Source organism: Macaca fascicularis, chromosome 9 (genome assembly GCF_037993035.2).
Source record: "Macaca fascicularis isolate 582-1 chromosome 9, T2T-MFA8v1.1".
Classification (NCBI taxonomy): Eukaryota; Metazoa; Chordata; class Mammalia; order Primates; family Cercopithecidae; genus Macaca; species Macaca fascicularis.
In genome coordinates, this window is record NC_088383.1 from 114,243,669 (window position 1) to 114,258,751 (window position 15,083).

At 39.8% G+C, this 15,083-nt stretch overlaps 1 protein-coding gene across 3 annotated transcripts in view; it reads left to right on the top strand.

Moving 5' to 3' along the window:
- Positions 1 to 15,083, top strand: part of SORCS3 (sortilin related VPS10 domain containing receptor 3) — a 621,240-nt gene that overhangs the window by 542,491 nt on the left and 63,666 nt on the right. For all 3 annotated transcript variants that reach the window (XM_005566376.4, XM_074000806.1, XM_045361488.3), the window contains exons 15-16: positions 13,777 to 13,894; positions 14,898 to 15,031. In XM_005566376.4, coding sequence (XP_005566433.1) covers positions 13,777 to 13,894; positions 14,898 to 15,031 — 252 coding nt within the window. The remainder of the gene's footprint in view (positions 1 to 13,776; positions 13,895 to 14,897; positions 15,032 to 15,083) is intronic.

Consider the following 15,083-nt stretch of genomic DNA (forward strand, 5'->3'; position numbering starts at 1 on the left):
TTCTCTGAGCTGCAAGCCAGAAGTGGAATTGGTGGATCATGGTGAATTGGCATTATCACAAATAATACACTCTTAATATACGCCAATAGTGCAATAATAATTCTTGCACTATTTTCTGATTGTTTTGCATGTTGATTATCTTTGCAGATAGAATGCCAGGGCTTTTTATTTGTTCTGTAAGATTGAGGGGGCTTGCAACTGTGTCTTATTTATTATCCCCCATAGCACTGAACATAATTGTCCTCGTGCGTAGGTGATGCTCAGCAAATATATGGTGAGTAAGTAATTCTATTGGCCTGGATGGCAAACTATTTAAGAGCAGGTACCGAACTTTATACTTTTTCTGATTCTTCTTAATTTTTGGTTCAGGAATTGACACAAAGTAGGAAACTGAGAAATGTCATGACATTTTAATGACATGAGAAAACACAGTGTCCCTCTTTCCCTTCCTCTCTTATAGCTCTTTTAATTTCCCCATCTTTCCTCCTGTCCAAATCCCATCTCAAATATCCATCTTCTCCCTTGTTTCCATCTCTTAGATTCTCTGTCATTGCTCAACTCCAGCCTCATCTTCTACAGGTTCGCAGACCACATTTTCTCACCCACAGTTGTGGACTTTAAACTTTCAAGCCCGTTAAAGGGATTTAGTTAGTTTTGAGAAAAGAATCAAAGTTGTTTGGACATAGGATGATTTCTTTTTGTTTATCTTAGAAATCATTTTCCTTTCTTTGTTTCTTCTCTTCCAATGCTTTTTAGTCTCTTTCTCGGTTTTCCTTCTACCATCCTCTTCCCCCCATACTTATTTTCAAGACTTTTAATCTTTGCCACTTTCCACCACCTTGCCAATCATTGTATTGTGTAACTAACACAGGCTCCACCTGCAGGATTCTTGCTGTTGATTCCCTGCCTATTTCTATTAAAGTCTAGTTCATGTCTGGCCTTTGCTCAATGCAATTCGCCCTGTAGCCACTGACCTCCTTTACCACTAATCCCATCTACACCCTAATGGGAAAACAATCAGGTGTCATGGACACACACCAATAGCCAAGAATGTGGCCTGAATTTCTGGAGATCAGCAGCTGTTGTCTGCTGATGTCTGGTCTTGCCACAACTATGCTCTTTCTGCTTTGATTTGAAATCTGTCCTCAGCAGCTTCCTTCATGGAGGGAGGGAAATGAGGAGGGGTTTTCGAGGCAGAGGCAAGAGGAGGCATGGGGAGCCAGGCCTTTCAGAGAGAACTGAACTCTTACAGGAACATTTAAAAGAGGATTCAGGAGTCCACATGAATCAAGTGTTGCTGTTACAAGAACATTTATTATTTCTTTACTCAACAATACATATTGATAGCCTATTACAAGGCAGGCACTGTTTTAAGAGTTCTAGAAGCTGGGCTAGGGCATAAACAAAATAGTCAAAGTCACTGTTAAGAAGTTTATATTTTAAAAGCCACTTCCATCCCCAGTAGAGGAAAGATCAATTTTGAATGAGGTTTACTTCAGCTCTGGCATTCATGGAATCAGTTCTATAATCCAATTCTGAGCTTTTTAAATGGTGGTGGTGCTGGTGGTGGTGGTGGTGGTGGTGGTGTGTATATCTGTGTAAAGAAAAGGAGAGAAAAAAAATGGGGGAGATAGATAGTGCTAAAGCCTAAGGGCTTCAGGGTACCTCTAACTTCCAAAGATCCTAACCCTGGCTTCAGTTTGATTTTTGCTTATTGCCTAGTCTGAGAAAGAATAACATGCCAATGAATCAAAGGAACATCACAGAATATTAAAAGCGTTACCTCCAGTGAGGCTTTTATTTTCTTATCTACAGATTTTTTTAGTTTTCAAATTTTTCATGATGAGAGTGCATTATTTTTATAATGAGAAAAAGGGAAATCATTTATCAAAATGATACATTTAAAAATGACATTTAAAAAAAATAATCTCCCAGATAATGAAAGGGAGGGGCTGCATTTGAGTTTATCCTGATGTTGATGTGGGTCACTCTTTCTCTACCTTTGAGATTGTGATCTGAAGGAAGAAAGAGCCTCAACTGTGTACCATCACTTCCCAGTGCTAACCAATGCCCTGACTAAATTAATACTAAATCATTTCAAATAAACATACTACTAGAACCCAGTAAGAGGTAAGAATAGGAAATAGACAAATTCTACTTATAAAATAAAATTTCAGGAAATCGCTAAATAGTGGCTTCTGATGAAACAGTTCTCTAAATAATTTCTTCAAGGTCATCTGGTTAATTTATGCTGCATTTGTAAGTTATTGTGTATTTTAAAAATTAATGAAAGATTTAATTATAGCAGAGTTGCCTGTGACCTTTTGTGAAATGACTTCATCATAAATCTGCAGGCATTTTAGAAGTGTTTTCCAGGTTTGTAATAATTTGCTTTCAAATTAATGACATCCAGCCAGTAAACGGAGTTGAGGCTGGGTGAAAGGATTGAGTCGGGATTTGTAGTTACCTAGCAATGGCTAATTCTGAGTCCTGGATGAAGAGGGCAGAGGAGATGGTGTATGACTCACCGGAATCCACAGCACGTTTAACTATTTGCTTAGAGGAATGAGAAATAAATCCAGTGTGTCAATAGGGAGAAGTTGTGTGTAGCCAGAGTGGGTCACTGGAGAGCAGTTGATTGCAGTTCATTTATCTACATATGAATGTAGGGAAACCCCTGGACCAATGGGAGAATTTCTCCTCTTCCCTCACTTCTAGCAGGGGTTCTTCTTTATTTGTAAATTGAGGGCCTTTGCCTGTCCTCAGCTTGCTGGCTACCCATGAAACCCATTTTAGACTCTATCACCCTAGTATTTCTGACTTTCACCCACACAAGTAGCTCAATGAGCAGCATAGTTAAGCTGTCTCTGGATAGGAGTAGGCTCATTTCATCCTTGTCCCTGTCATTCTGATGATTCATTTGATCCATTAGAGTGAGGGGAAAGGCTGTGCAGGGGAATGCCACTTCTTAGCACATCAAAGAAGATCCTCTGTCTTAGAAGAAACTGGTAGCACACATCTGTAGTTACAGAGAGTGGCAGGCTGGAGTTTGGAAAATGCAGAGCACCCTTTAGACGCAGGAGCCTGGGAGAAAAGCCAGTGAAATCTGGAAAGTCAGTCTTGGCTGAAGCCTTTCCTAGTTAACTGCAGCCCTGGATGTGAATCACTTCTCTTCTCTGCATTCCTCAAGTTTTTGTGGTGCTGCAGTCACATATGGCACACTATGACTCTGCCTGCAAGCTGAAAAAGTTTCCCATGAAGAGCAGTCAGCTTGGAAGAGAGAGTTGGCTGTCAGGAGACTTGGGTTCCAGTTCTTTATGTCCTTGAGCAGGCCTTAGTTTCCCCAGCTAGCATGTAAAGAGGGATGGTCAGAAGCTCATCCCTAAAGACCCCTCCAGCCCTGAAACTTTATAATTCTGTTTGTTCTTTTGTATACCTCAGGGATTTCCAACTGAAGGCCAATAGCTCAGAGTCAAGTACATCATTCTTCATGCAATAGATGCTTTAGACGTTGAGACAAATAGGGTCATAATTGGAACTTTCTAGATAACCTCTTCTCTGCAGATTTCTCCTTTTTTCCTCCAACTGTACTTTCACTTTTATATATTTCAAGGCATTTCTGCCTTTTATGCAAACAGGCTATTAGGAGCTGGAGGTAAGAGGATCCCATTGCCCATACTCCGGTGCCAAACTGTGCAGTTAAATGATTGCTAATGAGTCATGAAGGACTTAAAAAAGAGTAACAGCCTTGCTGAAAATGCACATTGCTGAGAATTGTTTTAGAATGATTGCTGCAAACGCCTAAGTTTGACCCCTGGCTTCATCATTTACTTGCTGTGTAACCTTGTCAGATGAGTTATTTAACTTTTTTGAACCTCAGTTTCCTCACCTGTTAAATGGGAATAATAAATAAAATGAGATGATCCATGCATAGTGGTTAGCTTACCCTCAGTGTTCAATAATTTCTCCCTAATGTAGGTAATATTAATTAGTATTATTATTTTTGAGATGGAGTCTCTCTCTGTTGCCTAGGCTGGAGTGCAGATCTCAGCTCACTGCAACCTCTGCCTCCTGGGTTCAAGTAATTCTCCTGCCTCAGCCTCCTGAGTGGCTGGGATTACAGGTGTGTGCCACAATACCAAGCTAATTTTTGTATTTTTGGTAAAGATGGGGTTTCACCATATTGGTCAGGATAGTCTCGAACTCCTGACCTTATGATCTGCCCGCCTCAGCCTCCCAAAGTGCTGGGATTTCAGGCGTGAGCCACCGCACCTGGCCTAATAATATTAATTATTATTGTTATTTGACTGAGATCTGCTCATCTACTATTTGCAAAGTCTTATGGGTAGGGATCATGGGGATATAAAAGCATAAGGCACACTGTCTGCCCAAAAAAATAGTTAGACATCCAGCAAAGACAAAGTAAATAATCGTAGTATATAACTATACTAATAATTGTTTTAAATTATTAATTTGTTAATTTATAGCAATCACTATAAAATACAACTCAATATTGTGTTAGATACTGCTATTTTCCTCATTTTGCACATGAGGAAAGTAAGTTTAAAGTGTAAGGAACCCTCCGTAGTTCCAGGATTGGGAACATCTGGGCCATCTAATATGAACACTTTTGTGCTTAAGCACTTTATTCTACAGCCGCTCAGACAATAAATATATGACAAGCACCTGTGATGCATAAGGCACAATCTTATGTGAGTTGGCAAAGTTCTAAGAAGTTAAAATCTAGCAAAGAGAATAAGACACTTACGTGCATATACTATGATTTTTCATACATTTTGGAAGTGCTGTGGGTCACACCCAAAATACAGATAAAATGCTACAGAAATTCAAGGGAGAGTGATTTTATTTTCTTCTGAGGATGGAAAAGAAGCAAGGAGGAAAGATCAGGGAGGATATAATAGAAAAGTAGTATTTGAATTAGAACTAAAAGGAAAAACTTACCAAGAAAATATAATAATCTCAAAACCTGTACAGTTTTGTGGTTGTATAATATAAAGACTATAAAACATGCAAGGAGAAATGAAAGGTTTGCAATCATAGGAAAACATTTTGATAAACCTCACTTAGAAACCAATAGACTAAGTAGTCCAAAGGTTAGAATGATTTTGAATATTGAATAATATTATTAGAAAGCTTGATTTAAAGCAGCAGGCCCCAACATTTTTGGCACCAGGGACTGGTTTCATGGAAGACAGTTTTCCAAGGATGAGGGTACAGGTGGGAGGTGTTGATTTCGGGAAGAACCTGTTCCACCTCAGATCATCAGGCATTAGATTCTCATAGGGAATGTACAACCTAGATCCTTTGCATGTGCAGTTCACAGTAGGGTTCATGCTCCTATGAGAATCCAGTGCCACAGTTGACCTGACAGGAGACAGAGTTCAGGCAGTAATGCTCGCTCCCTGGCCACTCACTTCCTGCTGTGTGGTCCTGTTCCTAAACATTTAATATATTTTAACATATTAACCATACATTGAGCCAAATACAAAGTCTAGACTACTTTCAAAGAGCTGATTATCATTGAAACCACATTCTCTTTAAATATTTGCAATTAAATTAGAGATTTTAAATAAAATGATGGTGATGAAAACAAAGAATAAAAACCTCACAGTTTTTCATATTCTATATGACTTCCATGCCCATACTCACATTAATAAATTTATATGCCTTTGAAAAGAAAAAGGAAGAAACCTCATATATTTGGAAAGAAAACCATGAGTTCTTTACGATTCATTTTGTTTCTTAAAGAGGAAATAAGGATGGTCTCTAGGAAATATTTACATTTGAAAAGCTTTTCTCCTGCCCCTTTTATCCCCCAACCAAAACCTACTATCTATAATTTGACTTAAGGCTTACAGAAGGAGTAGGAGTTGGACAAGACAAGGTGTGGGGTAAGCCATCACAAGCAGAGGAAAAGCAGGTTGAGGACTGGGTCTCTTGATGCAGAGGCTTCTAGCCTGAAGACTGGCAGTCCAGTCAAGCCAGTAACAGAAGGAAGAAACTCAGGAAGGGGCTGGCAGAGTTGGCTTTGCCCCGCTCTGTTTCTGAAGATGTTATTCTAGCAGATGGAAATGGGACGGTTGGTGGTTAGAAGAACTCGAGTTGCAGGTACTGGAGTCTCTGAGGACAGAAAAGAAGGACATCCCAGTTGTGAGTCAATGGCAATATGATATTATCTTAGTTGAGTTTGATCAAAGATGCACTCATTAGTCAGCCTGCAGTGAAGTCCACTAATATAACTCCCACAGTACTGTTCTTCCTTTTCGATGTTTTCTAGTGACTTCCTAGGAACAAATTCTGATTCTTTCTTGAAGGATTGTGGTCAACCATTCTCTTCTTAAAACTTCTCTCAGCTTTCATAACTATGCATAAAAGTTGGCATAATTGGGAGGCTAAAAAAGAATCAAATGACTATGCAGGAGAGAGTCAGGTAACCCAGGGCTGCTCTCCTATAAAGAGGAAAACATCTTTACAGAGCCTAGTCCTCTAATTACATTTAGTGTGGCATTCTTTCCACCTAAATTATAGCAATTATATACAGAGATCCCCTTTGAAATCATTTAATTAATGAGTAGCTAACCCTCTCTGTGTATAGAATTCTAATGAAGTCTTATTTTTGTGAACCGCCTCCCTCCCTCAAATTAATTATTCCCCTTCCTGAAAGGCTTACTCAGGTCTGAATGGTGGATTAAAGGAGGTGGGTTATTTAGGGTCCCAGTAAATCATATTTGTTTGTGGAAATCCTAGCACAGTCCAGGGTGACAAGGGACAGAGCATTTGCTGCAATTTCTTGTCTGAGATTGTTTCTGTCCTTTTATATTCCAAATGATACACAACTCAGCCACATTCTTTGACCCAGAAATAAGGGCAGATGAAGCTATTACCTCAATTTTGGAAGAAGTGAATGATTTTGTTAGATTAATTCTATCATTAATCAACCCAGAACTATTTATTAAGCATCTGTTATATGAAAGAAATGCCAGTGCAGACAAAGATGAATGACTGTAATAGATAAATCCTTTGTGTATAGGGTTACCAGGAGATGGATAGCTTGTATACTTTGAGGTAGACGTGGGGGTTGAAAGAAAATAAACTCTTAGAAATGGTCTTGAAAGGGCCACATTCTGTGTAGGCTATTTCTGCAACTCATTCTTTGAACACGTGTCACTGATTTCAAATAATCTTTCATTAAAAAAGATGAATCCTTGAGAGATAAAGTGATTTGCTCAAGGTCACCTAATTAATTTTATGGCAGACCATGTCTAAGAAAAGCCAAGTCTTCTATTTCCCTGCCCAGTACTCTTGCGACCTTGCCCAGACCACCCATATGTTAACAACAATTCAAGAGCACAGGAGGACCATCTGTAACCAGAGTCATGTTAGCAGTGTAGGCATTTAGAATCAGAGGAGTTTTAGAAAAAGACAGAGATGGCCTCTTAAGTTTGTAGAGTCCAAGAAGAAGGTGAATCTTGAGTGGTTGTCAAAAACTCCCATGAAAAATCCAGTTGGCAAGGTAAAAGGAAAGAGAAAAATGGGAGTTATAAATTTTAATTGATTTTTTTTTTCTGAAAATCTATATAGTGAGAAATAGCATAGAGAATTCATTTATTTTGTTCCTGTGGTTGGGAGCAACTTCCTCAGGAAACCAAAGGGTAGGCTACCTGTTTCCAAGCGGTCATCTATATTTATATATGAGGTGTTCACTTTCTCCAAGGCTCACAAGGAAGATGTCAAATAAAAAAAGAAAGTCATCTCTACTAAAAATACAAAAAATTAGCTGGGCATGGTTGCGGGCGGCTGTAGTCCCAGCTACTAGGGAGGCTGAGACAGGAGAATGGCCTGAACCTGGCAGGTGGAGCTTGCAGTGGGCCGAGATGGTGCCACTGCACTCCAGCAACCTGGGCAAGAGTGCGAGACTCTGTCTCAAAAAAAAAAAAAATAAAAATAAAAAATAAAAAGGAAGTCCCAACATATGAAGTTAGTAAGTACCTTGAAAAAGGGACTTTGAGCCAAGCCTATTGAAAGTCCTTGATGAGAAAGTCCTTGGATGAGTCTATGAGGATTCCAACAGTAAAAATGATGATGATGGTAATAAACATTTGTTGTCTATTGTGGTTTTCAAAATTTTCACCCACATTATCTCACATGATGGGGGTTTATGTTGGTGAAAATATGCTTTGAGTTTAAAAAGGGGGCTAGGAATGGGTTTCTGAAAAAGGATGCCAAAATAGTTTATCTTGGTAATTGCAGGGAAGTGGGATTTAATAACAGTGGGTTTGGCCATACTAAGAATTAGTTTCTCTTTGCCAAAGACCTGAGAATGAAATTCCACGCTCTAGAATTGCCTTGTTTTTTTCTGTTGGCATTCAATGATCAATTAGCCATTCTTTTTTAAGCAGCTACTGTTGATAGGTTTCATAGGATACAAAGAAGTACTAAAAGTATCTCCAGCCTTAAGAAGCTTTTTAATTAGTTGACAAAAATTTCACCAAAAGTATAGGAACTTTCTGGAATTCTGGATTGGTGGTCTAGAGAAGTTGTTCTCAAAATACGGTCCTGGGGCCAGCAACATCAGCATCGCCTGGGACTTATTAGAAATTCAAATACTTAGGTACCTCAGATGCACTAATAAGAAACTCGAGGAGTGAGACATTCTATGTTTAACAAGCCCTGTAGATGATTCTGATGTAGATGTTGGAGAACCTCTGGTCTAGAGACAACAGGACCATTTGAGCTTCTAAAGAAAGAGCTCAGTGTTGCCAGAGGAATCACAGAGGACTTTCTGAAATCAGTATCACCCGATTTGAGAATTATAGTATCCTTTTAAAGATGCTCCATGCCTTTGGTTCTTCCATCTTAGCCATCTCTTGGGCTTTAATATTCCATTGATACATGAACCACTTTGTTCCCTCCGTAAAAGTACTACACGTATGAGGAGTGTGCTGTACCTATTTTGCTGGTAACAGGCTCTCCTTAAGAGGAGTATTTCCAGCAGATGAGAAACTTTTTCTGGAAATTGATTATTTTCAAAATTATTGTTATCAATTAGAAGCAGTCTGGACTTTCTCTTTTCCTAATTCAGGATCAAGAGGACCTTCTCGGTGTTTATCACTCCAAAGTGATGGACATGGTTTACGATGATGCCCACTTCAATTTCTCTGTTGGTTTCTTACTTCCACAGATCTTGTAAATTTTAACATCTGTTCCTTGAGTATTCATGAAAAGAGAAGAAAAATACTTGAATTGGTTCTTAATTTCATCCCCTGCTTATTTTGTTATGTCTCTGTCATTTCTTCAGCTTCCATAGGCTCTAATCAGAAGAGCAATGAATTAATGTGATATTGAACAGAATTAGGGAAGCTGGGTCTATACAAAAGAGACCATGTGTCTGAGTCATTTATGCCCCATAGGAAAGGACCCACAATGAACTTTGCTCTTCCCAGAGCTGAAAATGGGTGGATTGGTGGGGAACACATTAATGTCTGAAGGTTGCCAGGGGGTTTTACCCCACTGATCTTATTTGGGGCCCATCGAGAAAATGAGCAAAGCTCATAATCCTACCAGTGTTTAAGTGATTAAAATTTTGCATCTGATACACGAAAGTGACTTCAAGGGAGAGCAGACTAGCACGCTCCTGAGTGAACACATTAGTGTGTCAGTTTACAGTTTGGGGAAAGACCTGGGAAACACAATATAAGGAAATCTGGGAAAGAAGCCAAAGAAATGTACATGAAAGGAATGTACCTGTGAGGACTACAAAACAGAACAATCTGAACAAGTCTGTAAGTCCTGACTGAGCACCTATTCTTGTGTTCTGTCCTGAAATGAGCACTCTGAGATCAGTAATGGATAGCTCAAAGAGTTGGAAAGACCACAAACATGGACATTCTTAGAGGCTTGGGGTCAGTTAGGCTGTACACATGGATGATGCTTGCATGCTACTCCGTATCTGCCCTGGGAATTGATCAAGCCTGAGCTTGAAGTTTTATGCTTGCTAACTTTTGAGCATCTCTTGTTCCTGTTGTTAGAACCTTTGTCTGTTAGAAAGTTCCCTCACAGGCTTGGTGTGGTGGCTCACACCTGTAATCCCAGCACTTTCGGAGGCTGAGGCGGGCAGATCCCCAGAGGTCGGGAGTTCAAGACCAGCCTGACCAACATGGAGAAACACTGTCTCTACTAAAAAAGTACAAAATTAGCCAGGTGTGGTGGCGCATGCCTGTAATCCCAGCTACTTGGGAGGCTGAGGCAGGAGAATTGCTTGGAACAGGGAGGTGGAGGTTGTGGTGAGCCGAGATTGCACCATTGCACTCCAGTCTGGGCAACAAGAGTGAAACTCTGTTAAAAAAAAAAAAAGAAAAAAAAAAAGAAAAAAAAAAGAAGAAGAAAGTTCTCTCACATTTTATAAACTTTCACACTTTTATTTTTGGTTATTTTTTACATGCAAGAGAGCTCCCTAGAATATCCACCTGCTGCTCTTCCCTCACTGCACTTTCCTATGTCACGTCCAGGTTAACCAGCCTTAGTTCTTACACTACATTTTGGGTAGACGAAAGTGGTCTTGGATCATATTGCCACCTGTATTAGTCTTCTGTGGCTGTTGTAACAAATTTAGTGGCTTAAAAGAACAGACATTTATTCTCTTGTAGTTCTGGAGTTTAGAGTCCACAATCAAAAGGTCAACAGGCCTCTACTACCCCTGGTGCTGTAGCAGAGAATTCATTCTTTGCTTCTTCCATCTTCCTGAAGTTCCAGGTGTTCTTTGGCTTGGGCTGCATAACTCCAATTTTGGCATCTGTCTGCACATGGCCTTCTGCTCACTGCATGCTACTCATCTTTGTGTCTTTTATTGGATTTAGAGCCCACCCTGATAATCCAAGATGATCTCAACTCAAGACCCTTGATTTACAAGTGCAAAGATGCTTTTCCCACATAAGGTCACATTCACAGTTCCAGGGAATAGGAAGTGGTCATATCTTATTGCAGGTCACCATTCAATGCAGTGTACCATCTTAATCACTCTCTTCTTCAGTGGTCCTTAAACTTTAGGAATTATGAACCCCTATGAATAATCTGACAAAATATATGTGATTTTTATTTATAGATAAATACATACATGCTGATAAGCACATTTTTGTTTGTTTAAAATTTAAACAGATTCATACTTCACCACCACTACCAAAGCCCAAACATGTACCGTAGATTCAGACACTCAGTCTATATCCTTCTTGAATGGTAGCAGCCAAAAGCAACCACAATTTACCTGGTGATCTAGTTAGTGTAGAAAAGACCAGGTTATTGCCTCTTTGGTTCTAGATAATACATATAATTCTGTTACTGCATTTCAAGATCACGTTAAATATTTTATGTCTCCCTGAAGTGTTCACATTGTGAATGGAAACTCTTAAGCTGCTATTATTATTACTATTAAACCTGAAAATCACCAAGCCCCATTTCGTTTATCCATTACTTATACAATTACCATGGAAAGGATCTAGCTAACATTTCTCTGGGTTACATCACACCTTATTAAGTTGAGCCTATCTTTAGTCTGTCACGACCTTATTGAGTCTTGCTTCTGCCATCAAGCATATTGAGTGCTTCCTCCAGCTTTATGTCATCAAAAAATTCAATTTCCAATGATGACCATTATTTTCGTGTCTTCAAGTCATTAATAAAAATGATGAACAAGAAAGAGCAGACAACAGAACCCTGCAGCGGACTGCTCACACCTCCCTCTTGGTTGATTTTAATGTCTTAATTAAGTACTGTTCAGCCACATAATTTTACCAAGTACCTGGCTCATATTTTCTCAATCTTTTTGTCAAGATTCCTATGACAGACCCTGTTAAATGCCATGCTGGTATCCAGGCAAATCATGTGCTTCACATTTTCCTCTTCTGTCTGCCTAGTAACCTTTTCATAGAAAGGAATGTGGTTAATCTGACGTGACGTCTTTTGTAATCCAGGAAGTAAATTTAAACTATTTGGAGTCAGCAGAAATATTTGGTTTAGCGTCATTAACATACTGCACTAGGAGTATTCCAGTCAGGGAAGACTTACCGGTGGAAGTGGCATCTGAATGTGACAGTTTTGAAGGCTCGATAGAGATAAAAAAAGATATTTGTCAAGGTCTCCTCCCACTGTTTTTTTGTTTGTTTGTTTGTTTCATTTTCCCTTGATGAGCTTATCAGTTTAACTGTCCTCTCTTCAAACAAGCAAAAATGTTTGATAAGAGAGAGCTGTTTTGTTAAAGATTTAAAATGGACTGACCTCTATGTAAAATGAATCCAGAGCTAAGAAATGGAAATAATTTAGTGGATGACCTGGCATCGATGAATTGGATTTGGAAACCACTGGATTTAGCAAGAATACAAGAGAGCAGAGAGAACCCAGGGAGAGGGAGTTAGGTTTGCTTTGCTCCACAGTGTCAGCTGCCTATGGTAGGTATTTTAGGCTCAGAGCTTCTGCTACCCCATGCTGAGCTTAGATCCATACAAAACCCATGTAGTTTTACTAAAGGAGAGATCCTGTCTCTCTTTCAAAGTCTGCTTAATTTTCTTTTAGATAAGGCTCTAAAAGGTTTTATTTAACTTTTATCTGAAGCACATTCAAAATTGATCCTGAGATGTATTGTAAATTGGATGATCTACAAAAACAACTCTGTATTCTTCTTCATTTCACAAGTTTTGTCAGTCTCTACCTTTCCCATATGCATCCTCATCTTTTAGAGAGCATTAGAAAATGACCCAGGAAGAGAGTTAATCTTGTAGGTGTCACCATAAGAGTATCTGAACTTGGGCAGAGGAGAATCCAGGGCTGGTAGTGTGATTAAGTCTTGCTGAAATGGAAGCCATCCAATTCCTTGAAAGACTTCGGTTGTTTTAAGTTTGCAGCATGATCGGTCTCCCCTTTACATCACTATGATAGATGTCTTGCATTGTAATTGCAAGACATGCCACCCGAGTAGAGTATGGATGATCAGTCTTTTTTTTTCTATTTTTCTAGAAACAATTGATCATTCATATTTATAGGGCAATCAACTGCTGGGCTTTGAAAAGGTCAGTATTGATTATCTAAGTCACAGATGGTGTGCTTCTTTACTATACATAAATATGAGTTCCTTTTATGAGTCTGCTGTGATTTTTTTTTTTTTTTTCTTTTCAGGGAAGGAGGAGGGAGGGTAGGTATTTATGTGCATTAAACAGTGGGAATTTCAACTAACACACTTAAATTCAACCAGGACTTTGCAGTTGGCAAAGTTGTGCTTTAAATTAGCAAATTCACTCCTTCTACCCCAACATACATATGTACAATCCACTTTACAGATGAGGAAACTGAGTCCCTGTCAGTGGACATGGGTAGGTAAAATGCCAGTGCTTACATTAAGGAGAAATGGGAAGACTGTTTATCTAAATCTGAACAAGGGTTTTATATGGGTGGTGAGTTTGGGACTACCAATTCCAATTTTTTTCTTTACTGGGCTTTCTATATTTTAAATGCTTCCTGTAATAGACATATATTACTTTTGCAATTTAAAATATAGTTGATTTAAAACCCATGTGAATGACATGCCAGTTGGTTGAGTTGTATGGATAGTGGGCTTTCTCCTCAATGGCCCTCAAGGAGCTCACTTTGGAAGAACAACTAAAGTCCAGGCTGCAGTGAATGTCTATCTCCTTCCCAGTTTCTGTGCATTAGTGACTGACTATGGGACCTTCTCCATTTGTCTCTCCCACTCCTCCCCTAAACGCTTAGAGTTTTTGGCCACTTCAGCCTCCGCTCCGAATGGCAATTGGTGAAAGTGGACTACAAATCTATCTTCAGCCGGCATTGCACCAAGGAGGACTATCAGACCTGGCACCTGCTCAATCAGGTACACCCCAGGGAGGTGGACTGCTGGCTTCTAGGAGGAGGAGCTAGTGCAAGCCTGGTTGGGTCTTATCTGAGCCTTCCTATTTAGGGGAGGAAGGTAGTGGGTCATCTGAGGTTGTGGGTGTGGATTTGAAGAAAAGGGTGAAACATACGTAGGTCCAGTAGGGCCGGATGATATTTAGGAACCATCTCACACCCTGGGATCCTATCTACTAATTGAAATCACTGAGCTGCCTGGGGGAAAGGTGATGATGATAACCTAGGGTTTTAGCTGTATCCATGGAGAAACGAGCTTTTTACAGCTAGAAGGCCTCCAAGAGTTGCTCATTTCATCTGTCAATGTGGAGGGCGAGAGCATTTCTCAGACTGGCCTGAAATGAGGGCCCCAGAGCACTGGGAACAGGTCCACTGAGAAAGGGTTTCGGGGTGAGTAGGTATAGCAATGGTAGATATTTACTGCTATGAGAAATAAGCAAGCTTCAGCATTCTTCAGAACCACTGGGTTCTTGTAATTTGTACCAACTTCTCCTTTCTTTGTCCTTGACTGGGAATTAGGATTTGGGCATGGTCGTTTATCATAGAGAGGGAACATTTTGGGTCAACTTCAATTTCCCTCTGAAGATGATGTGAAAAATGTGCCAGAAATGGGCTCCTTTCCACTAGAATTGCTACTGAAGCCATTTGGGCAAATGCCTGGTGGTCTGCAAAGATGCCTGGAGTCCTTACATTCTCCGTGGAGGTGGAGCAGAAACAGGATGATGTAGACATCACTGGCTTGGGTGGGTGGAGGGTAGAAGTGGGCCCACCTCCCATAATGTTCCTTTTATGTAGTAGTAAAAGATTAGTACTTTTATTCTTGAAACTCCTGGATCATTACTGAGAATGAGACTGCTACATAAAGTACCTAAATGAGAATGAACAGGCTAATGCTTCTTGTTGACAACATGTTTATTTCACCACCTTTTTGTTTTTCTGTCTCTCTCACTATGGAATTTCTCTCTAAGGGAGAGCCTTGTGTCATGGGAGAAAGGAAAATATTCAAGAAACGTAAGCCAGGAGCTCAGTGTGCCCTGGGCCGAGACCACTCAGGATCAGTGGTCTCAGAACCCTGTGTCTGTGCCAACTGGGACTTCGAGTGGTGAGTTGTTTGGCATTTTATTACCAATTCCAACCAGGTCTTCACCTGTCTG